This window comes from Oncorhynchus masou, chromosome 8, assembly GCF_036934945.1.
Source record: "Oncorhynchus masou masou isolate Uvic2021 chromosome 8, UVic_Omas_1.1, whole genome shotgun sequence".
NCBI lineage: Eukaryota > Metazoa > Chordata > Actinopteri > Salmoniformes > Salmonidae > Oncorhynchus > Oncorhynchus masou.
The window spans coordinates 24,567,240-24,592,361 of record NC_088219.1 but is presented as its reverse complement, the minus strand read 5'-3'; the positions used below and the strand labels follow the sequence as shown (position 1 = coordinate 24,592,361).

The following is a 25,122-nucleotide window of genomic DNA, read 5'->3' as shown; positions in this document are numbered from 1 at the left end:
ACACCAGAAACAAAATTGTAGACCTGCACCAGGCTGGAAAGACTGAATCTGCAATAGGTAAGCTTGGTTTGAAGAAATCAACTGTGGGAGCAACTTTTAGGAAATGGAAGACATACAAGACCACTGATAATCTCCCTCGATCTAGGGCTCCACGCAAAATCTCACCCCGTGGGGTCAAAATGATCACAAGAACGGTGAGCAAAAATCCCAGAACCACACGGGGGGACCCAGTGAATGACCTGCAGAGAGCTGGGACCAAAGTAACCAAGCCTACAATCAGTAACACATTGTGGGGAAACACTGAAGGCTTATCTGAGAGGCTGTATCATCTCCTTTCAGGCTGCCAGGAGTAGGCAAAACAGAGGACAACTGGAAGAACTGGAGGGATAAATGCACTTACTGGATAGGGAGAATTACCTCTTTAAAATTAGAATATAATCAGATTCTCTCAGCTAAAATTGCTAAATCTTTTCTCTATGCCAAGCAAAAATATTTTGAGCTTGACAAACCATACAAATTACTTGCCAGACAACTTCGAAAAAATGTGAGTGACCGAATGATTCACAAAGTTAAATCTGCATCTGGGGAATTACTCTCTTCCCCAAAAACATCAATGACAGATTCCGTCAGTTTTATGAGAGACTATATACATCTAAAGCGGATCCTAACCCCGTAATTATGCAAACATTTTTGGAGGACTATAATCTTCCTGCCCTGAATCAGGAAGATTCTAACTTCCTGAATTAGGAAATATCTCTTGATGAAATTCGAGAAACAATTAAATCTCTAAAGAGTGGCAAGACCCCGGGCCCAGTCGGATACCCTGGTGAATTCTATAAAACATTCAGCAACATGCTCTCTCCCTACCTGCACAAAATGTTGGTTCAGGCCAATGAGGATGGAGTTCTCCCTTCTACTTTGGATGAAGCGTTCATTACAGTTATACATAAGAAGGGTAAAGATCCGGAAGGGGTAGGGTCATACAGACCAATATCTCCTTAATACAGACCAAAAGATTTTTAGCAAAAACTCCATTGGTCCATTGGGATCAGACCGGCTTTATCCCTAACAGAAACTCATTCTTCAATCTCAGGCGCCTCTTCAACATTATGTATTCTCAGAGGTTACCCAATGTGGACCTTGCCGTCATATCTCTTGACGCCGAAAAGGCCTTTGACCAAGTTGAGTGGCCCTATCTATTCAAGGTCCTTCAGAAATGTAATATTGGAGATGGGTTCATAAATTGGATCCAGCTATTATATAGGAACCCCTGTGCCAGAATACTCACTAACCAATCATTGTCACCCCGATTTAAACTTTACAGAGGGACAAAGCAGGGTTGTGCACTGTCACCTATGCTCTTCGCCCTAATTATCGAACCGCTCGCTCAGACGACTAGATCTCATGCAGCAATACACAGCTATAATACTAAAAATACTCAAAATAAGATTTCCCTTTACGCAGATGACATCCTCCTCTATGTAACAGAACCCCAGGCTAGTATCCCAGCGATTCTTGATGTGATCAATTTGTTTGGAACCTTCTTGGGATACAGAATAAATTGGAACGAGTGAATTAATGCCCTTACGGTCGCAAAACACCTCCTGGCTAGAACATCTCCCAGTTAAGTCTTCAGAAAAATTTACCTACCTAGGAATTGTCGTTACCAAACAATACTCCTTACTATTTAAAGAGAATTTCCCCCCTCTGATGCAAAAACTCAAGGCAAACATACTATTTTGGAGAACTCTCCCAATTTCTCTGCTCGGAAGAATTAATGCCATTAAAATGGTCTTCCTCCCACAACTGCTCTACCTATATCAGAACATCCCAGTATTCATACCTAAATCCTTTCATAAACAACTGGACTCAATTATCAATCCTTTCATCTGGGATTATAAAACACACAGGATAGGTAATAAAACACCTCTGTAAATCCAAGATAGGACTGTCTCTCCCAAATGTTATATTTTATTACTGGGCCGCTAACCTCCGCTCTGTTACATTTCTGCTGGATGACGCGCTTCCGTCATCCAGCTGGCTTACTATGGAGCTTGAGGAGTGTCACCTCTTCTCTATTGACAGGCGACAAAATCACAGCGCCAATCTGGAGATGTCACTTTATTGTAACAATCCTATTATACAAAGCACAGTCCGAATCTGGAAGCAAATAAAGTCCACTTTGAGCTTAGACCAATGTCATTCATGCTCCCTGTCGCCAAGAATCCCTCCTTTGCCCCCTCTAACCTTGATAACACCTTTGAGCGATGGGGAGAGTTGGGGATAAGTACCATAGGGGATTTTATACATAGAAGTACCTTTGCTTCCTTTGAGTTGCTGAGGGAAACTTATAATCTTCACAGAAGTAATTTTTTCAGATACTTACAAATTAAAGACTGTTAGAAAACACCTCCCAATATTTGGCAATGCTAAACCTTCCATGTTTGACAGATGCATAAAAATATGCCCCAACTCAGACAAACTGATATCACGTCTAAATGATGCTTTTCAATCTGTTAGCACACCTTCTACAGATGCCATTAAGGCAAAATGGGAGGAAGAACTAGGGACTGACATCTCGGTGGCAGACTGGGAAGAGAGCTTGGAGTATATCCACACATTCTCCATTACTTCCAGACATCCTCTCATACAATTCAAGGTGTTACACAAATTACACTATTCCAAAACTAAACTGCATAGGATATTTCCTGATACATCCCCTACGTGTGATAAATGTCAGGCTGCACAGGGTACACTACTCCACTGCTTTGCTCTTGCTTGCATGGTCATTGGTGTGGAATTTTTGGGATCCTCTCTGAGGTTTTGGAGACTTAAATAGATCCAGACCCGCTTCTGATCATCCTGGGAGTATCTGAGTCCCTAAACGGATTAACCAACCCCCAAAAACATCTCTTACGGTCTCATTTCGGCAAAAAAACTAATCTTGTTGTTTTGGAAAAGGAGGGAAGCGCCCTCTACCAAACTATGGCTCAGTGAATTGGCAAACACTGTACACTTAGAAAGAATTAGATATATTCTGAACAATAAATTGTCAACATTTGATCAAATCTGGCAGCCTTTCCTCTCCTACTTGGATGAGTCGGTGCTGTGAATTTGTACTTATTAACGCACTCTCAATTGTAATATTTTAATCTACCTTTGGGCAGCATGTGCTGGCCCTGCCACCCGAGTAGTTCTTCCTACATGTCCTTGTTTTGTATGTTGTGTTTTGCACCCAGAACTCTGGGTCTTGTTGTTCCTGTGTGCTCTTTTATGTTTAGATAAGAATTGTATATCTGTCTTGTATACCTATACACCATTCTTGTGTGTTCAATAAAAAAATATTTGAAACAAAATAAGTTACAACCGTTTTAATGCGAACTTCACGATTACAGGTTTTTAGATGTTTATTTTTTTATACATTTATACAGTTTATACATTTGCACAGAGACCTTATTTACATAAGTATTCAGACCATTTGCTGTGAGACTCAATTGAGCACAGGTGCATCCTGTTTCCATTGATCATCCTTGAAGTTTCTACAACTTGATTGGAGTCCACCCGTGGTAAATTTAAATTAATTGGACGTGATTTGGAAAGGCACACACCTGTGAGGTCCTACAGAGCAAAAACCAAGCGATGAGTTTGAAGGAATTGTCCATAGAGCACCAAGACAGGATTGTGTCGAAGCACATATCTGGGGAAAGGTACCAAAAAATGTCTGCAGCATTGAAGGTCCATAAAAATACAGTGGCCTCCATCATTCTTAAATGGAAGAAGCTTGGAACCACCAAGACTCTTCCTAGAGCTGGCAGCCCGGCCAAACTGAGCAATCTGGGGAGAAGGTTCTTGTTCAGGGAGGTGACCAAGAACCCGGTGGTCACTGTGGCAGAGCTATGGAGTTCCTCTGTGGAAATGGGTGTCCTTCTGGAAGGTTCTCCCATGTCTGCAGCACTCCACCAATTAGGTCTTTATGGTAAATTGGCTAGACGGAAGCCATTCCTCAGTAAAATACACATTACAGCCCCCTTGCCAAAAGACACCTAAAGGACTCTCAGACCATCAGAAACAAGATTATCTGGTCTGATGAAACCAAGATTGAACTATTTGGCCTAAATGCCAAGCGCCACGTCTGAAGAAAACCTGGCACCGTCCCTACAGTGAAGCATGGTGGTGGCAGCATAATGCTGTGGGGATGTTTTTTAGCAGCAGGTACTATTCCGGATTGAGGAAAGAATTAACGGAGCGAAGTACAGAGATCCTTGATGAAAACCTGCTGCAAAGAGCTCGGGACCTCAGACTGGGGTGAAGGTTCACTTTCCAACAGGACAACGACCGTAAGCACACAGACAAGTCTCTGAATGTCCTTGAGTGGCCCAGCCAGAGCCCGGACTTGAATCCAATCTAACATCTCTGGAAAGACCTGAAAATAGCTGTGCAAAGTGCAAAGTTGATCCCCACCCACCTGACAGAACTTGGGAAGAATGGGAGAAACGCCCCAAATACAGGTGTGCAAAGCTTGTAGCGGCATAGCCAAGAAGATTCAAGGCTGTAATTGCTGGTAAAGGTGTATCAACAAAGTATTGATTAAAGGGTCTGAATACTTATGTAAATATGATACTTCAGATTTTTCTTTCCATCAATTTGCAAAAATTTCTAAACCAGTTTTTTGTCATTATGGGGTATTGTGTGTAGATTGAGCGGGGGGACAATTTAGAGTATGGCAGTAATGTAACAAAGTGGAAAGCGAAGGGGTCTGACTCCTTACTGAATGTGCTGTATGTCTATCTTTCAACCACGCAGGTCTACAAAAATAAATATTTTACATTTTCAAAAAGTACTGGCTGTGAATGTTCAGTTAAAAAAAAAACACCGTAATCTATTATAAAACACACAAAACGGCCTGTAACTAACAGGTTCTTACCGTCCTGTAGGTCCTCAGAGCAGGCATGCTAACAATGCTGCAGGAAATGTATTTAAATTAGGCTTTTCTAATTAGACTTGCTTCTTGAGCATCAAATATTTAGATGAAAGGCATCGGGTAAATCAATATAATATTTTTATATACAGTACCAGTCAACTTTGAACACCTACTCATTCAATGGTTTTTGATTTTTACAATTTTTCTACATTGTACAATACTAAAGACATCAACTATGAAATAACACATGTAAGCAAAAAAGTGTTAAATCTAAATATATTTGAGATTCTTCAAAGTAGCCACCCTTTGTCTTGATGATAGCTTTGCACACTCTTGGCATGATCTCAACCAGCTTCATGAGGTAGTCGACTGGAATGCATTTAAATTAACAGGTGTGCTTTGTTAAAAGTACATTTGTGGAATTTCTTTCCTCCGTAATGTGTTTGAGCCAATCCGTTGTGTTGTGACAAGGTAGGGGTGATATACAGAAGATGTCACTATGATAACTGGCTCTCATGAGGACCGCCACAGGAAAGGAAGACCCAGAATTACCTCTACTGCAGAGGATTAAGTTCATTAGAGTTACCAGCCTCAGAAATAGCAGCCCAAATAAATACTTCACAAAGTATAAGTAACAGACACATCTCAACATCAACTGTTCAGAGGAGACTGCGTGAATCAGGCCTTCGTGGTGGAATTGCTGCAAAGAAACCACTGCTAAAGGACACCAATAATAAGAAGAGACTTGATTGGGCCAAGAAACACGAGCAATGGACATTAGACCGGTGGAAATCTGTCCTTTTGGTCTGGTGAGTCCAAATTAGTTTTTTTTTTTTTTTTTTTTTTTTTTTTTTCAACCGCCGTGTGAGTAGGTGAACGGATGATCTCCGCATGTGTGGTTCTCACCGTGAAGCATGGGTGTGTGGGTGCTTTGTTGGTGACAGTCTGATTTATTTAGAATTCAAGGCACTCTTAACCAGCATAGCTACAACAGGATTCTGCAGCGATACGCCATCCCATCTGGTTTGGGCTTAGTCCCACTCATTTGTTTTTCAACAGGACAATGACCCAACACACCTCCAGGCTGTGTAAGGGTTATTTGACCAAGGAGAGTGATGTAGTGCTGCATCAGATGACCTGGCCTCCACAATCACCTGACCTCATCCCAATTGAGATGGTTTGGGATGAGTTGGATTGCAGTGTGGAGGAAAAGCAGCCGAAAAGTGTTCAGCAAATGTGGGAACTCCTTCAAGACTGTTGGAAAACCATTCCAGGTGAAGCTTGTTGAGAGATTGCCAAGAGTGCAAAGCTGTCAAGGCAAAGGGTGGCTACTATGAATAATATAAAATATATTTTGTCTAACTTTTTTGCTTACTAAATAATTCCATATGGTTTTGATGTCTTCACTATTATTCTACATTGTGTAAAATAAAGATCCTTGAATGAGTAGGTGTCCAAATGTTTGACTGGTACTATACATCTTAAATTACCTTTTTTAATTTTCATATATTTGATGCTGTAGTCTTGAAGCCCATTCAAAAGACCTGGGCCATGACCCCGGAAGTATGCCATGGGAGGATGTCACTTGCACATCGTATTGAGTGAACACTGGTCAATCAGTGTTATTGATTAAATTAAGTTCCAGGGAGGAGAGGAAGTCTGCAAACGGTGTCCTAAATCCTTTGGCCGCCATCACAATAATGTGAAGTGGCTGATCTTGTGTCATCGCCTTCATCCTCAGTAACCAGGTTTACATCCAACCTTTTTTATGCGAATATATGTTGGATACAAAATGTCACGACAGGCCTAATGGAAACGTCAAATGTAACTTTCCCACATGTCGCAAAAGAAATTTACAGTAGACAAGTTGGGATTTTTGTCTGTAAAATGTATTATGCGATAAATGGAGGTGAAAATGCCTTCATGCACAAATGTATATAATAACCATATCGAAGTGAACTTGGAGTCATTTGATATGTTGTGGTCCTACCGCTATGACTCGGATGAGCTTGATGCTCCTTTCCAATAAGTATTGAGGGTCCAATGCCGTGTGCACAGGTTAATGTTGTACTGTACATTTGTAGTCTTCACAATCCATGCTCTGTATCACAACAAAAGTAATCGCTCTACAAATGAGAAACTACTTATGTGGTTTACTACTGGTACCACATGGCAAAAAATACAACGCATGCGACACATTTCATGCAGTGCCACGCAACGCAAGCTAGTCCGGACAGGTAAGTCACGGCGGTGCGGATTGCCTCCCAATGAAATTAATGGTCTTCTGCTCGGAACACATACAGTTTGACGCATCCACATTCTGGTGACATGATCGGTGCTTGGCTGCCGTTTAAAAAAAATAATCTTGCTTTTTTTGTCCTTCATTTTGGTGGCCGCACTATCTGCGAGCTGTTGGCTAGAGCTCAGTGGGCACATTTACTATAAAACACTTTTGTGACAACCATCAGTACGGTTTTAAATTGTTTTCTATTGCATTTTAACTTGATTTTAATTCAGTACATTGGAATTTAACAGCAAATGTTTTGTGTACTATGTCATCTATCTCATACACAGCTTTTTATCCACAAGTCAATTTGATGGAAATACAGTTTGAAGTCGGAAGTTTACATACACGTTAGCCAAATACATTTAAACTCAGATTTTCACAATTCTTGACATGTAATCTGAGTAAAAATTCCTTGTCTTAGGTCTGTTAGGATCAGCATGTTATTTTAAGAATGTAAAATGTCAGAATAATAGTTGCGAAAATGATTTATTTCAGCTTTTATTTCTTTCATCACATTCCCAGTGGGTCAGAAGTTTACATACACTCAATTAGTATTTGGTAGCATTGCCTTTAAATGGTTTAACTTGGGTTAAATGTTTTGGGTAGCCTTCCACAAGCTTCCCACAATAAGTTGGGTGAATTTTGCCCTGTTCCTCCTGACAGAGCTGGTGTAACTGAGTCAGGTTTGTAGGCCTCCTTGCTCGCAGACGCTTTTTCAGTTCTGCCCACATATTTTCTATAGGATTGAGGTCAGGGCTTTGTGATGGCCCCTCCAATACCTTGACTTTGTTGTCCTTAAGCCATTTTGCCACAACTTTGGAAGTATGCTTGCGGTCATTTGAGATTTCTGAAAAAACATTTAAAGTATTGTTGCTTGCAATAATCCATTTGAAATTTATATTTTACTCAATACAGGGTCTATTCTCGTGACACCCAAAGCCCTTGTGCCCATTATTTCAGACGTATTTAAATGTTTAGAGATTATTTTAATGTTCTGTCAATTTACCGGAGCTCGATGTTCCTTCCTCCTCCTGTTGTCTTCCACAGGAAGAATGGGCCAAAAAAAGACCCATTTGCGACCAAGCTTTAACTTCCTGACTGATGTCTTGAGATATTGCTTCAATATATCCACATCATTTTCCTTCTTCAGGAAGACATCTATTTTGTGAAGTGCACCTCCTGCAGCAAAGCACCCCCACAACATGATGCTGCCACTCCCGTGCTTCGCGGTTGGGATGGTGTTCTTCGGCTTGAAAGCCTCTCCCTTTTTCCTCCAAACATAACGATGGTCATTATGGCCAAACAGTTCTATTTTTCGGACCAGAGGACATTTCTCCAAAAAGTATGATCTTTGTCCCCATGTGCAGTTGCAAACCGTAGTCTGGCTTTTTTTATTGCAGTTTTGGAGCAGTGGCTTCTTCCTTGCTGAGCGGCCTTTCAGGTTTTGTCGATATAGGACTTGTTTTACTGTGGATATGCATACACTGCTCAAAAAATAAAGGGAACACTAAAATAACACATCCTAGATCTGAATGAATGAAATATTCTTATTAAATACATTTTTCTTTACGTAGTTGAATGTGCTGACAACAAAATCACACAAAAATGATCAATGGGAATGAAATTTATCAATCCATGAAGGTCTGGATTTGGAGTCACACTCAAAATTAAAGTGGAAAACCACACTACAGGCTGGACCAACTCCACGTGCCTGTATGACCTCCCTACAACGCCTGGGCATGCTCCTGATGAGGTGGCGGATGGTCTCCTGGGGGATCTCCTCCCAGACCTGGACTAAAGCATCTGCCAACTCCTGGACAGTCTGTGGTGCAACGTGGCGTTGGTGGATGGAGCGAGACATGATGTCCCAGATGTGCTCAATTGAATTCAGGTCTGGGGAACGGGCGGGCCAGTCCATAGCATCAATGCCTTCCTCTTGCAGGAACTGCTGACACACTCCGGCCACATGAGGTCTAGCATTGTCTTGCATTAGGAGGAACCCAGGGCCAACTGCACCAGCATATGGTCTCACAAGGGGTCTGAGGATCTCATCTCGGTACCTAATGGCAGTCAGGCTACCTCTGGCGAGCACATGGAGGGCTGTGCGGCCCCCCAAAGAAATGCCACCCCACACCATGACTGACCCAGCGCCAAACCGGTCATGCTGCAGGATGTTGCAGGCAGCAGAACGTTCTCCACGGCGTCTCCAGACTGTCACGTGCTCAGTATGAACCTGCTTTCATCTGTGAAGAGCACATGGAGCTAGTGGCGAATTTGCCAATCTTGGTGTTCTCTGGCAAATGCCAAACGTCCTGCCCGGTGTTGGGCTGTAAGCACAACCCCCACCTGTGGACGTCGGGCCCTAATACCACCCTCATGGAGTCTGTTTCTGACCATCAGCCAGGAAGCATAGGAACTGAAGTGGTCTGTGGTCGCCACCTGCAGAAACACTCCTTTATTGGGGGTGTCTTGCTAATTGCCTATAATTTCCAACTGTCGTCTATTCCATTTGCACAACAGCATGTAAAATTTATTGTCAATCAGTGTTGCTTCCTAAGTGGACAGTTTGATTTCACAGAAGTGTGATTGACTTGGAGTTACATTGTGTTGTTTAAGTGTTCCCTTTATTTTTTTGAGCAGTGTACTTTTGTACCTGTTTCCTCCAGCATCTTCACAATGTCTGTTATTCTGGGATTGATTTTCACTATTCGCACCAAAGTACGTTCATCTCTAGGAGACAGAACGCTTCTCCTTCCTGAGCGGTATGACGGCTGTGGTCCCATGGTGTTTTATACTTGCGTACTATTGTTTGTACAGATGAATGTGGTACCTTCAGTTGTTTTGGGAATTGCTCCCAAGCATGAACCAGACTTGTGGTGGTCTACAATTTTTATTTTTTATTTTATCTGAGGTCTAGGCTGATTTCTTTTGATTTTCCCATGATGTCAATTAGAGGCACTGAGTTTGAAGGTACGCCTTGAAATACATCCACAGGTACACCTGCAATGGACTCAAATGATGTCAATTAGCCTATCAGAAGCTTCTGACATCATTTTCTGGAATTTTCCAAGCTGTTTAAAGGCATCTTAGTGTATGTAAACGTCTGACCCACTGGAATTGTCATACAGTGAAATAATCTGTCTGTAAACAATTGTTTGAAACATTTCTTGTGTCATGCACAAAGTAGATGTCCTAACCGACTTCCCAAAACTATAGTTTGTTGACAAGAAATTTGTGGAGTGGGTGAAAAACAATTTTTAATGACTCCAACCTAAGTGTGTAAACTTATGTCTTCAACTGTACGTCTCTGTTGGGAATATGTGCATATTGTTTTTATGCAGATTATAGAACATTTGCATGAAACTGTTGCCAGTTGGATGGAAACCTAGCTACTGATCTGAAAAGTGTTGAATTTCGGTCACCTATTCAGTTTTTCCAGGTCCGTGCAGATAAATTAGTGGAGATGAGGAAAAGAAACCATAATAGACCATAATAGACTGAGATGCACTCTTGGATTCATGTATTCCCATGATCCAACATCTTTCAGGAAATCAATGGGTTTTGTATTCTGAGAACATGTAATCTCTTGCACAACCAATAGGTACAGTGGGGCAAAAAAAGTATTTAGTCAGCCACCAATTGTGCAAGTTCTCCCACTTAAAAAGATGAGAGGCCTGTAATTTTCATCATAGTTACACTTCAACTATGACAGACAAAATTTAAGAAAAAAAATCCAGAAAATCACATTGTAGGATTTTTAATGAATTTATTTGCAAATTATGGTGGAAAATAAGTATTTGGTCACCTACAAACAAGCAAGATTTCTGGCTCTCACAGACCTGTAACAACTTCTTTTAGAGGCTCCTCTGTCCTCTACTCGTTACCTGTATTAATGGCACCTGTTTGAACTTATCAGTATAAATGACACCTGTCCACAACCTCAGTCATACTCCAAACTCCACTATGGCCAAGAACAAAGAGCTGTCAAAGGACACCAGAAACAAGATTGTAGACCTGCACCAGGCTGGAAAGACTGAATCTGCAATAGGTAAGCAGTTTGGTTTGAAGAAATCAACTGTGGGAGCAATTATTAGGAAATGGAAGACGTACAAGACCACTGATAATTTCCCTCGATCTGGGGCTCCACGCAAGATCTCACCCCGTGGGGTCAAAATGATCACAAGAACGGTGAGCAAAAATCCCAGAACCACACGGGGGGACCTAGTGAATGACCTGCAGAGAGCTGGGACCAAAGTAACCAAGCCTATCATCAGTAACACACTATGCCGCCAGGGACTCAAATCCTGCAGTGCCAGACGTGTCCCCCTGCTTAAGCCAGTACATGTCCAGTCTGAAGTTTGCTAGAGAGCATTTGGATGATCCAGAAGAAGATTGGGAGAATGTCATATGGTCAGATGAAACCAAAATATAACTTTCTGGTTAAAAACTCAACTCGTCGTGTTTGGAGGACAAGGAATGCTGAGTTGCATCCAAAGAACACCATACCTACTGTGAAGCATGGGGGTGGAAACATCCTGCTTTGGGGCTGTTTTATCTGCAAAGGGACCAGGACGACTGATCCGTGTAAAGGAAAGAATGTATGGGGCCATGTATTGTGAGATTTTGAGTGAAAACCTCCTTCCATCAGCAAGGGCATTGAAGATAAAACGTGGCTGGGTCTTTCAGCATGACAAGGATCCCAAACACACCGCCCGGGGAATGAAGGAGTGGCTTCGTAAGAAGCATTTCAAGGTCCTGGAGTGGCCTAGCCAGTCTCCAGATCTCAACCCCATAGAAAATCTTTGGAGAGAGTTGAAAGTCCGTGTTGCCCAGCAACAGCCCCAAAACATCACTGCTCTAGAGGAGATCTGCATGGAGGAATGGGCCAAAATACCAGCAACAGTGTGTGAAAACCTTACAGATAAACTTTTGTTATTGACCAAGTACTTATTTTCCACCATCATTTGCAAATAAATTCATCAAAAATCCTACAATGTGATTTTCTGGATTTTTTTTCTCTCATTTTGTCTGTCATAGTTGAAGTGTACCTATGATGAAAATTACAGGCCTCATCTTTTTAAGTTGGAGAACAATTGGTAGCTGACTAAATACTTTTTTGCCCCACTGTAACATTAGCTGGATGATGCAAGAATAGGGGGATAGTGGCATTGGTGAGCAAAGAAATGGGGTTTTGTTCACCTGGTACACAATTTGTTGGAGTTTGTTTCTGTACAATTTCCTGCAGAGTGTGTCTGTGCACTTTTGTATGGATGCGTTCAAACACTTAGTCCCAAGTGCAGTTGCGTCTTTGTCTCGCAGACTTGAGAGGCTTTTGTTTGCTACCTCAAGGTTCGCTGACATGCAGGCCGTAGAGCTGTCTGTGTGGGAGTTGAGTGGTGGGAAGTGACCACTCTATTGTTTAGCGTGTGTGGGTGGTTGGAGGAGTGCGAGCGGGATGACTAATGTACAATGGGTATATTGCATGAACACCAAACATATGGCAATTATAAAACCAGCATTAGGGTGCTACTTTTTATTTAGTGTTATTTGCATACATGTCCGTCACATTTCTCGCACTAGTCATTTGATTCCAGACAGCAGAAAAGTGAATATTTTTGTAATGCTGCCTGGTACGTGAGAAGTGGGTGTACTATTTCTTTTTTTTAATTCTCCAAGAGATTCTTGCTGGGTTATGTGTTCGAGCTGTAATGTGCCGAAGTGATGTGTCTTGGCACAAGATGTGTATGCATCTAGCCTGCCTCTGTGTTCTGTCATGAGCTGATGGAGTGATGGTTCCCTCTATCTCCTCCCTCAGTTCCATTGCATCAACACAACAGCTGCTGGAGTTGCAGCCGCAGCTGGCTTTACAGAAATCTGTCTCCAATCTCCAGAAGACCACACCGGTAGCCAGTCAGGAGGTGGGTTTGGCCTCTCTCTACCTTTTCTCCTCTACAGCTTGCGGTTTCACATTGTATTGTTTTTATTGGAATTGTGTTTTTCAAGTTAATTAAAATTCCTTCCTTTCTACAGAGCACAAACACAAGTGGACCAAAGCAATGGGCCCATCTAAATGGAAAGGCCGTAGAACTAGATGGTGAGTTAGAATGGGAAACCCAACTGCTTAAAATCACTGTCTGTGGTCAACTGATGGATTTGCTATCAGACCTCTGACATATGCCAATTTACTGCATGTCTCCACCACACCTCATAATGATTCTCCAGCAGCCTCTGTTTTATTTTTTACTTCTCTGACTGACAGCTGTGCCACTTGTTTTCATGGCAATGGCAGGTTTAAGGGCCTCAAACCGACTGCAGCCCTTCTCTCACGAGGAATTTCCAACGCTGAAGGCTGCTGGGGAACAGGACAAGGCTGGCAAGGAAAGAAGCACCTTCGATCCGTCGTATGGGCCCGGACCAAGCCTCCGCCCCCAGAGTGAGTCCAGTGAACAATGGCCGTGGTGGCACAAAAATTGACTGAAGTTCAAAAGTGGCCCAAACGTCTCCCAGCAAAGTTGCTAATAATCTAACAAGTGCCATGGGAAAATATTGTACACATACTTTAAAATAACTGAATACGCTGCAATTTCACCACTTAACTCTTATACCACGGCCTTGTTTCCTCAAATTTGTTTTCCTCTTGTCTCTCCAGATGTGACAAGTTGGAGGGAGGGTGGTGGGAGGAACCTTGTGCCCTCATCCCTGCCGGCCGGCCTGCCTTCAGAGACCGAGGGCAAGGCTAGCGGCGTGGCTGAGACGGGGAGCTCCCCCCCTCCTCTTCCCCCCTCTGCCTCCTCTATTCTCTCTGCTCCCATGGTTAGTCCCACCACTGCCACCATTGTCAGCACCCCTCCAGCCCCAGAGCCCAAGGAGATCTCTCTGCGCCCCGCCCAGCCACTCCGCAGGCCCGCCCCCCCCGCCATGAGCCATCACCACCCTACCACCACCACCACCTACCACGACATGCTGCCTGCCTTTGTATGTAGCACAGTACTACTCTCCATTTATTTTCACTTTATGACAGACACCATAATGCAAGATTTCGTTCTGACTGTATGCTTTTTGGCCATTGGTTTTCAGATGTGCCCCAAAGAGACTTGTGATGCTCCCGGCACTGCTGAACACACTGGCCCTGTCACTGTGGTCGCCCCAGTCCGCTTTGACAACAGGCCCACCTTCAGGCAGCCCTACCCCAATAACAACCAAGAGCCTGTCAAGTAAGTAGTCACCTGCATATGCCCACTGTCTGGAAGTGTGAGCAATGCTCAGTTAAATTTTTTTTTTAAATAATACAAATGCTGGGAATATTTTATTTTACTTAGCAAAAAAAATAAATGCAGACTTCTCACCTCCCCATGTTCCTATTCTCCATGTAGTTGCGAGGTGGGGAGAGGAGAAAACCGCTTCATCCGCGGGCCCCTGCGCAACCCCTCCTCCCGACCCATCCGTCGACCTGGCGACAGACCCCCTCGTCCGGCAATCATCAACGCAGATGACCTGAAGGATCTGGATGAGCTAGACAACGACTGTGAAGATGGCTGGGCAGGTAGGGGGGGTTCCTGTTATTATCGTCATCATACAAAGACTGAAACAACATACATCAATGGCAGCATTTCTGTACATGTGCCCCAACGGAACTAGTTTGACCTTAATTAAAATGTTGCTCCCTTGCTGTTCCAGGTATCCATGAAGAAGTTGATTACGGCGAAAAACTCAAGTTCAGTGATGATGAGGAGGAGCATGCCGCTGGTGAAAAGAACAAGATGTGGTGAGATTACCCCCACCCCCTTTGTGTTTGTGACTAAATTGAATATTGTCAGTGCAAGTTCTGTCATTTTAAGCACAGTGACCTTGTATCAGTGACTGATGGTGAGCTTGTCTGGGTTCATCTCTGATCCAGGGCTGAATGGGAGAACCAACGTCGTGAGCGCCAATTGTCCCTGAGCTCAGGAGAGGGGCCATACCCCCAGGAGGGCCCTGAGGAGGAGGCTTACCTTGCCTACCAGGAGCAGATGGCCCACAGGAACACCAATGGCAGGTTCCCCTCTGGAGAAGCACAGGTAAGATCATACCGGGGTCCACTATGCCTCAGACTGCTACCTTGCCTGGTCCCCCTAGCCTCTTCAATACCACTAATCTCTGACCTTTTGAGTTGAAAGCAATATGGCAGGAACCCGTTCAGTCATTTCACCTATCACTGCTCATAAAATAGAGGAGACCAGGGAAAGGGAGGCAATATAAAGTTGAGACAATGGATGAGAGATTCACTTTGTTACATTACAGCCTTATTTTAAAATTGATGATGAAAAACATTAATCAATCTACACACAATACCCCATAATGACATTTTTTGTAAATGTATTTAAAGTAAAAAACAAATACCGTATTGACCCTTTGCTATGAGACTCGAAATAGAGATCCATTGCATACTATTTCCATTGATCATCCTTGAGATGTTTCTACAACTTGGAATCCACCTCTGGTCAATTCAATTGATTGGACATTATTTTGAAAGGCACACACCTGTTTATATAAGGTCCCACAGTTGACAGTGCACGTCAGAGCAGAAACCAAGTCATGAGGTCGAAGGAATTGTCCGTAGAGCTCCGAGACAGGATTGTGTCGAGGCACAGATCTGGGGAATTGTACCAAAACATTTCTGGCGTATTGAAGGTCCCCAAGAACACAGTGGCCTCCATCATTCTCAAATTGAAGAAGTTTGGAACCACTAAGACTCTTTGTAGAGCTGGCCTCCCGGCCAAACTACACAATCGTGGGAGAGCGGCTTTAGTCAGGGAGGTGACCAAGAACCCGTTGGTCACTGGTAGAGCTCTGGAGTTCCTCTGTGGAGATAGGATAACCTTCGAGAAGGACAACCCTCCCTTCAGCACTCCACCAATCAGGCCTTTAGGGTAGTGGCCAGAGGGTAGCCACTCCTCAGTAAAAAGGTACAGGACAGCCCGCTTGGAGTTTGCCAAAAGGTATCTAAATACTCTGACCATGAGAAACAAGATTCTGGTCTGATGAAACCAAGATTGAACTCGTGGGCCTGAATGCCAAGCGTCACGTCTGGAGGAAACCTGACACCATCCTTACTGTGAAGCATGTAGGGGATGTTTTCAGCTGCAGAGACTGGGAGACTGGTCATGATTGAGGGAAAGATGAATGGCCAAAAGTACAGAGATGAAAACCTTCTCCAGAGTGCCCAAAGTTGCCTCAACAAAGTACTGATTTAAAGGGTCTGAATACTTTTGTAAATGCGATTTATAATACATTTGCAAAAAATTATAACCTGTTTTTCTTTGCCAAAATGGGGTATTGTGTGCAGATGAACTATTTAATCAATTTTAGAATGCTTTAACGTAGCAAATTGTGGAAAGTCGAGGAGTCTGAATATTTTCCGAATACTATATACTGTACACCTGTAGCTCAGAGAAGACTATTCATGAGTACATTGAGCACAGAACCCAAATCATGGAGAGTCCTTCCCATGGTAACACCTCTGTGCCGTCTACAGGCACAGCAGAAGAGCTCTGGGCTGGGCATTGCCCACCAGGGTGAACCCCTGGAAGACCAGGAGGAGCGCCAGGTCCCAGCCCGGGCCAAGTTTGTTTCCCCTGAGCTCTCAGAGGCTGTGGAGAGAGCTCGCCGACGCAGGGAGGAGGAGGAGAGACGTGCCCGCGAGGAAAGACTGGCTGCATGCGCCGAGAAGCTCAAGAGGCTAGATGAGAAGTTTGGGAAGATGGAGAGGCAGTTGTCGAGGTCTGAGGAGGAAGCAAAGGATGGGGAGAGCAAGGAGGCAGCACTGTCCCCTGGAAAAGAGAGCAAAAACCACCCAGAGAGCTGTCAGTACGGCACGAAAGGTAACACCAATCTGCTATTACTGTTTTGTTTAATAATAAACATTTATCCAGGTTGGTCAGTTGAGAAAATACTCCATTTGCAATTGCAACAATAACCTTCTCAGTTATATATAGATAGATAGAGTTCACTTATTGTTGAAATGGAGCATTTTACTGAATGGTTTACAGAGGTAGTTATGTAAAAGTAAGATTATATCCCTCTCCTGTCCCAGACGCTGAGTGTCTCTTGGAGCACTCCCCCAGACAGCAGGACTACAGGGACAAGGCCACCTCGGGCTTCGCCTCCTACCGCAGCGAGGATGATGCCGGGGCCGAATCCAACTCTCCCCTCCCACCCCGCTTCCAAAAGCAGCAGCAGCAGGTGAGCCGCCCGGCCGACGCAACAGCCCGTTCCCTCATGCCCCTAAACCCCCTCCTTATTTCCTGCCAGGATTTAGCGCCCAGCGGCACTAGAAAGGCCCGTCAGAGTTCACATGAGCAGGTGTTTTCCGTAGCAACTGTCTTTCTTTACTGGAAAGGGGAGGGTATTATGAAGGGTGTGCTTGTCATTTTCTATTTAGTTCAGTGGTGGATACGTAGCAATAGGATACACAAAAAAAACAGGAATAAAAGACCCACTCACTGCTTATAGTACAATTCCAAAAGGTCTTTAACTGTAACTAGTCACTTTTTATTTTACTTATGTGAGGTGAATAATTGTACCAGTGTTTATACTAAATGAGTTTCTGCTCTGTGTCCCTCCCACTCTCAGGAGCAAGTGTATAAGATGCAGCACTGGCAGCAGCAGTCTGGCCACCCCGCCCCCTCCGGCTCCAGCCATCCCCAAAGGGGCTACTACCCCCCACACGTGCTGGGCTTTGACCCCCGCTGGATGATGATGCCCCCCTTCATGGACCCCCGCATGGCCCAGGGCCGCCCCCCTGTGGACTACTACCCTAACGCTGTCCACTCTTCAGGTTAGACCTGAGAAAATAGTCTTGTTGTACTAAAGCAGGGTTTCCCAACCCTCTCCTTAGCCCCCCCTAGACATTTCACATTTTTGTTTAACTGTCACACCTGATTCAATTAGTCAACTAATCGCCAAACCTTTGACTAATTGAATCGAGTGTGCCAGTTTAGGGTTAAAACAAAAATGTGAAAAGTTAGTTGAGTCCTGAGGAGAGGGTTGGAAACCCTGTACAGGAGGGAATGGTAAGGGGATCCCTTTAAAATGATCTATCTTTTTAGTGTGACAGCATTATCGAACTTTATAGACTGATATAGATTCCTAAACAATCCTATATCTCTTACTGTAAAAATCTCTGTTTTGGTGTAGGAATGATGAAACCGCTGATGCAGCCAGACCACTTGCACAGCCCAGGGTCCACCTCTGACGAGGGTTGCAACCCCAGCATGCATCACGAGAGGAGGGCCCCCTCCACCGAGCCCTACCCCGTTTGGAACCAAGATGCCTACCCCCCTCGCAGTTTCACCCCACCCTACCAGAGACAGCACGAGAGCTCAGACAGGAGCCAGCCAGACGACCGGATTGACAGGACCTGCTCCCAGCAGGACTTGTATGAAGAGAGGGGAAACGAGTGCCTAGACAAACCCTCTCACGACCTCTTGCATCCGGCCTACCACCAGAGCAGAGGCCCCGACAGGGACCACCACTCGCACAACCAAGGCTTGCTCTCCACAGCCCTGAGCCGGCCCCAGCAGCAGAACGCAGACGGCGGCTACCCCAAACAGGAGCCCAAAGACGGGCACCTGAAGGACAGCACTGACCATCGCGACGATGTCTTCGACACAGCCAAGGAAAAGGGCTTTGACTCTGACTTCTGGAGGCGAGATGGAGGCCAGAAGAAGGAAGGTGGTGTTGGTGTTCAGAACCAGTGGTTTAATCCTGGCACCACTACCTCCGCCAGCAGTGTAAGCCAGCCATCTGAGACCAGCGGTAGGACCCTGACCCGCAGGACCGGCCCCATTAAAAAGCCTGTGCTCAAGGCCCTCAAAGTGGAAGACAAGGAGAACGAGAAGCCCAAGGTCGAGCCCGGGGAGAAGGTAGTCCCTTACCGTCTGGAGAAAGAAGTGCTCACCAATGTATATGACCTGAAGAAAGACAACCAGCCCTTAGTAAGTAACAGACGCTCCGCCTCACCTGCTATCGAGAAGCAGCCAGAAGAGAAGCAACACCAACCACCAGCCCCTGCTAAAGTAGAGCAGCCATCCAGTCCCCACAGTGAGGATTTGCCCAAGGAGAGCAGCTGGGACAGCGGGAAGAGCCAGTCCTCTAGAGATGACCAGGAGAGCAGGGAGCCTGCCGCACCACGACGCAACAACTGGATCTTCGTCGATGAGGAGCAGGCCTTTGCCGGAGCCAGGGGAACGGGTAGAGGTCGAAGCCGTGGCGGCTTCAGGGAGTTCAGCTCCAGAGGAGACCGAGGTGGCCGGGGAGGCCGAGGCGGAGAGAACCCCAGAGGAAGCTACAACAATAACAGCAGGGACGCCATTGGAGCCCAGAGACCAGGCAGAGGCAGAGGACTGCCCAGGGACTTTGTCAAGTTGGAAGACCTGCAGAGGGGGAAGCCGAGGAGGCGCAATGTCAGTGAGACTCTGAGCGAGACCTCCGAGTACGAGGAGCTGCCCAAGCGGCGGCGCCAGAAGGGCTCTGAAAACGGAGAGGGTGTCTGCTACCCAGAGCAGGGAGAGACCAGGAAGGCTGACCGAGACTCGTGGAGGTCGAACAAGGTGTACACTGAAGACCAGGCGGCTTGCGACGCCCGAGACGACAAAGCCAAGGCCAGCAGCAGGGGCTTCGGGGGCCGCTCTCTGCCTCCCAGACTCGACACTGGCAGGGGCTACAACACCGGCCGGGGGTTCAACAACGGCTCCAGAGACACCTCCACCTGGAGGGGCCGGGGGACACAGTTCGGCAGCAGCGGTGGGCCCATGCAGGAGAACGGCTATGGCCCGGGCACCGAAACCTTCCCCAGAAGACCACCACCTGCAGAGCGCGAGCTCCTCAAATACACCCCCAAGTTTACCGGCTCTACCGGTTCCTTCATGGAGAATGGCACAGAGGACCGTGGCTTGGAGGGAGAGTACTACATAGACAACGACAACCCTGGACAACAGCAGTTGAGAAGACGGCGGCCGCCGCGCCAGGACAAGCCCCCGCGCTTCCGCCGACTACGCCAAGAGAGGGAGCCCGGCAGCGGCCAGTGGACCAGTGACGAGTATATCAACGGATCGGACGGATTCGCCAACCCCTGGCCGGGCCGCTCCAAGGAGGGAGGTAGAGAAGACGGCTGGCCCAGTGGCCACTACTCCGGAGGGGGAGGGAGGTCCGGTGGTCAGCATGGCCAGGCTGAGGACTGGGAGACTGGCTCGGAGAACAGCGACTTCAACGACTGGAGGGAGAAGCGAGGTGGAGGGCAGCAGCAGCAGCAGCAGCAAGCCCACGGTGGAGATGTGCACTCAGACTCTGGCCACGGGGAGCTTGGCTCTGTGGAGAAGAGGGAGCTGGCCAAAAGAAGCTTCTCCAGCCAGCGCCCCCTGGTGGACCGGCAGAACAGGAAGGGAGAGCCGGCCCTACTGGAAGGGAACAAGATGACACGTTCCTCAGAGAACCCCAGCGCACTGCCCTCTTGCAACAGGAATGACGGCTGGCAGAACGGAGTTGCCTCCAACCATAGGAGGTGAGTACTATGCTAACTTTGGCTTACGCTAACTTGGTGCGAGAATGTTCAACAAAACTGTGGATATATATTTATTTATTTTCAAAACATCCTCATGGCATCATGATACAATAGCTTTTAAAAGCAACACCCTTTAATGGGAACACCTGACTCATGGAATGTGTCTCCCTTTCTGCAGGAACAAAGAGGATTCAGGCCTAGTCTACTGTGTCGAGCAGTCTGAGGAGGGCCACAAGCCCAATGAACCCTCAGGGAAGAAGCTGGACAAGGAGCTGAGGACTCGGTCTGTGAAGGGAGACCTGGCTGAACCATTGTCTCAGTACGACCTCAACAGCTACCACAGTGAGTGCCAGGCGCCAACCTCATAGTAAAGCACGGCTCAAATGTAACCAGGGTTCTCAAACTTGTGGCCCATGGACCAGATGCGGCCCACAGACTGATTTAATGTGCTCCATAGTTGTCTTTTTGTCAATTTTATTTTCATATTTCCTATCACAGTGTGTTGTAATGACATAAGTGTATGTCTTCCAGTTGAGGGGGATGCTGGGTGTTCCAGTCCAGATGGGTTCCAGGACCTGTCCAAGAAACAGCAGCGTCGTCTTCCACAGGAAGACGACAGGAGGAGGAAGGAACATGGAGCTCCGGTAAATTGACAGAACATTAAAATAAGCCCAAAACATTTAAATGCATCTGAAATAATGGGCACAAGGGCTTTGGGTGTCTCGAGAATAGACCCTGTTTTGAGTAAAATCTAACTTTCAAATGGATTATTGCAAGCAGCAATACTTTGAATGTTTTTTCAGAAATATCTCAATTGTATAGTTGTACATTACTTATTTTTTATTTTACCTTTATTTAACTAGGCAAGTCAGTTACTTTCAGTCACTTATTTTCAATGACAGCCTAGGAACAGTGCTTTAACTGCCTTGTTCAGGGGCAGAACAACAGCATTTTACCTTGTCAGCTCAGGGATTCGATCTTGCAACCTTTCGGTTACTAGTCCAACGCTCTAACCACTTGGCTACCTGCCGCCACTTGAGCAGCAATGTTGTACTTCATCTATGAAGAAATGTTTTCCTCGACCTCACACTGCAGGTGTCGGTGAAGAACAGACCGATCACCTCCAAGATGCCCCCACGGTTTGCCAAGAAGCAGGGTGGCATGACCATGGATCCGACAGAGGAGGGCCTCTCTGCCAACAACCTGGGCACTGAGATCTGGGAGACCAACAGCTCCGGTAGGAGTAGGAGCAACACCCCTGTGCTCACAACACTTCTTCCACCCCATCTGATAACTGAGAGTAACTCAGTCTGTTGCCCATACTCTGCTTTTCTATCCAGATGAACATTGTGTTTTCAACTGTGTTAAAGGAAATCTTTGACTCCAGTGGTTCTTACATTATTTTCATACCCTTTAGCTTTGTCAGTCCAGTCATCTGGAGGTGACTCGTGGACCAAGCAGGTGTCTTATACGGGCAGTGAGCCCAACTCTGAGGACTCTGACGCGGGGCCTGAGCAGAGCAAGGAGCAGCACAAGCCCGGCCCCATCGGCAACGAGCGCTCGCTCAAGCACCGCAAGGGCTCGGAGGGTCTGGAGGGCGGGTCCATTACACCTGTCAATGGCGTGAACCTCCACGCGGACACGGTGCTGCCCGTGCCGCCCATAGAGTTTGGCGTTAGCGCCAAGGACTCTGACTTCAGCCTACCGCCCAGGTCCACCCCAGTGCCTGTGTCCAACCCCGTCACCAAGCTACAGGTCACCCTTGCCAGCAATGTGAGTACAAATACACTGAGTACTACAAGATTTCCATTGTCACCTCATAATTATAGGGTGGGGTATTGAAAGGAGTCCTTGAAATTGCTTCACCATGAAGTGGCTTGATTAAATAAATATAAATTATATGTAAAATGGACAAAAGATGTCATTGACTAGTTGTGTTAACTTCTGTCTGTGTGTAGCCGGCCCTGACCCAGGCCATCCCCATGCTGTGTAGAGACCACCTGCAGCCTGGCATCAACCTCAACCCCATCTCTTTCCCCAGCGCTGACCTCACACTCAAGGTACACCACCTCCACCACACTACCTCTCACTTTCCACAAATCAGTCTTGTTAGAGATGTAATTCTCAATAACCTACCTGGCTAAATGTCAGATCAGATAAACGTTAGTAAACTCCAAAATGTTTTTTTGGTGTACTTTCACTAAACAGTTGCCTCCCTTCGGCCCTCTTCCTCAGATGGAGTCAGCCCGTAAGGCGTGGGAGAACTCCCAGTCTCTCCCTGAGCAGGGCTCTCCTGGTGGGGTTGCCGCTGGTGCCCAGCCCCCCTGCACCGTAGGCTCCTCCAGTGGGGTCAGCTACAGCTCCTTTGGAGGGGTGCCCATGCCCGTGGCCTCTGTGGCGCCTTCCATGTCCATGCAGGGTAAAGGGACACTCAGACACATTAACAGACATTATTGGTATATTTGGCCAAGGACTATGCATTGTAATGAAATCTACATCTGTGTGTTATTATTACAATTTTTGAAATAACATAATTGCATTTCCCTCTCTAGGTAACCATATCCCCCCGCTGTATCTGGACGGCCATGTTTTTCCCAGCCAGCCTCGTCTGGTGCCCCCAACCATGACCCAGCAGCAGAGCTACCAACAGGTACTTCACTCACAAGTATAGGGTCTTACAGGATTTTATTCCATTTTTCTTTTTAATAAATAACACATTTATTGGGGGTTTTCTTTTTGGCAATAATAATTGTAATATTATAATTCACTCCTTCCCATGTGTGCACGCAGGCAGCTGCCCAGCAGATCCCCATCTCCCTGCACACCTCTCTGCAGGCCCAGGCCCAGCTTGGTCTCCGGGGGGGCCTGCCCGTCTCACAGTCCCAGGAGATGTTCAACTCCATTCCCTCCTTCAGGTCCCAGGTATACATGCACCCCAATCTGTCCCAGCCCAGCCCCATGGTGCTGTCAGGTGGTGGCCCCCTCAAGGGGCCCTACTCGGCCTTCCCGGGCATGCAGCCGTCAGATATGGTCAAGCCCCAGTCTGGCTCCCACTACCAGCCAATGAATGGCAGCCAGGCCATGGTCTATGACGGCCAGATGAACCAGGGCCCTGGCATGGGCTCCTCCCAGCTCATGGACTCCCAGCTCATCCAGGTAAGGGAAGCCACTCTGGCACACTTGTATTAGTTTGAAGGAAAACAGTTAGTATGGCTTTTAATGGAAACATACTCACAATACTCATAATTCAATGTTTCAAAGTCCGATGCATTGATCACCCCTCTCTCTCTCTCCAGGTGACCATGCCCTTGCCGGGCTCTCAGCTGCGTTATGGCTCTGCCCAGCAGCACCTCATCCTGCCCCAGTCCATCCAGCTCCAGCAGGGCCAGAACCTCTCTGTGGGAGCTGCCCGCAGAATGCTCCCCCCTGGCTCCCAGCCCCCAGTCATGACCGGCAGCAGAGAGGTGAGAGCCAGAGACTATCCAAGTGTCCCTTCCATTAATGATACAGCCCAACTACCTTGATTGGTCAATGTTAGCTTTAGGTTGGATTTGGAAACAGTTCATGTATAAACAGAAAAAATGCACATTGAATTAAGTGAAACCCATCCCTTTGAAATAGAGGGGGAAGTTAACCTAAATCACAATTACTTGAATGTTTTTGCAGAATTTCCCAATCTCTACTGGTCCATATACTACTTACAAGGTAAGGAAAAACGTATGAGTGAATTTGTCATTTGGGTGAACTATGACGTTAATGCCACAACATTTAATAGATGAAATTGAGACGTTCTTACATGGATGTTTGTTTATCCTCAAGACCTCCCAGATGGAAATGAAAGGTTTCCAGTTCTCTGACAAGCCCAATCACTCCCAGGGCATGCCCGGAGGATACAACAGGTGAGCTGGAACAGCTAAATGTCACCCGGAAGCTGTTAGACTGCAACACGGCTACTCTTTAGTTTGTATCCTTATAAACACGTGTTCATGTTATTGTAACATGGCAAAGGATTCTACATGGTTCGCTTCCTGTAACATTTTTAGACTTTGAAATGGACATTATATCCATCCTATGCTTTTTGTTTTCTTCTAGTTAGTTCAAAAGTTAATTTAAGAAACATGTAGTGGTCATATAATGGCATTCAAGTGACTTTTAAATAGATTTACCATTACCTTTCAATAACATCTATCTCTGTCCCTCTCCCCCTCTCAGACCAGGGTCTGCCAGCCCCAGTGGGAAGCCGTCTGGCCCCGTGCCTGGACATTACACCCAGCAGGTATGATCCAACACATAGTCATACACACATTAGGTACATACACACACACAATGGTCGCACTAGTTATTGCTCACACTCTACAATCAATCAAGGTCATC

At 46.0% G+C, this 25,122-nt stretch overlaps 1 protein-coding gene across 4 annotated transcripts in view; it reads left to right on the top strand.

Moving 5' to 3' along the window:
- Positions 1-25,122, top strand: part of LOC135544438 (protein PRRC2B-like) — a 51,415-nt gene that overhangs the window by 20,964 nt on the left and 5,329 nt on the right. For all 4 annotated transcript variants that reach the window (XM_064972037.1, XM_064972039.1, XM_064972036.1 and 1 more), the window contains exons 4-27: positions 13,024-13,126; positions 13,239-13,302; positions 13,498-13,641; positions 13,858-14,183; positions 14,286-14,422; positions 14,582-14,751; positions 14,886-14,973; positions 15,106-15,265; positions 16,723-17,068; positions 17,281-17,429; positions 17,820-18,024; positions 18,384-20,748; positions 20,927-21,090; positions 21,280-21,392; positions 21,844-21,985; positions 22,166-22,521; positions 22,707-22,808; positions 22,984-23,167; positions 23,301-23,398; positions 23,539-23,904; positions 24,045-24,212; positions 24,415-24,453; positions 24,568-24,647; positions 24,961-25,024. In XM_064972037.1, the coding sequence (XP_064828109.1) occupies positions 13,024-13,126; positions 13,239-13,302; positions 13,498-13,641; positions 13,858-14,183; positions 14,286-14,422; positions 14,582-14,751; positions 14,886-14,973; positions 15,106-15,265; positions 16,723-17,068; positions 17,281-17,429; positions 17,820-18,024; positions 18,384-20,748; positions 20,927-21,090; positions 21,280-21,392; positions 21,844-21,985; positions 22,166-22,521; positions 22,707-22,808; positions 22,984-23,167; positions 23,301-23,398; positions 23,539-23,904; positions 24,045-24,212; positions 24,415-24,453; positions 24,568-24,647; positions 24,961-25,024 (6,133 nt within the window). The remainder of the gene's footprint in view (positions 1-13,023; positions 13,127-13,238; positions 13,303-13,497; positions 13,642-13,857; positions 14,184-14,285; positions 14,423-14,581; positions 14,752-14,885; positions 14,974-15,105; positions 15,266-16,722; positions 17,069-17,280; positions 17,430-17,819; positions 18,025-18,383; positions 20,749-20,926; positions 21,091-21,279; positions 21,393-21,843; positions 21,986-22,165; positions 22,522-22,706; positions 22,809-22,983; positions 23,168-23,300; positions 23,399-23,538; positions 23,905-24,044; positions 24,213-24,414; positions 24,454-24,567; positions 24,648-24,960; positions 25,025-25,122) is intronic.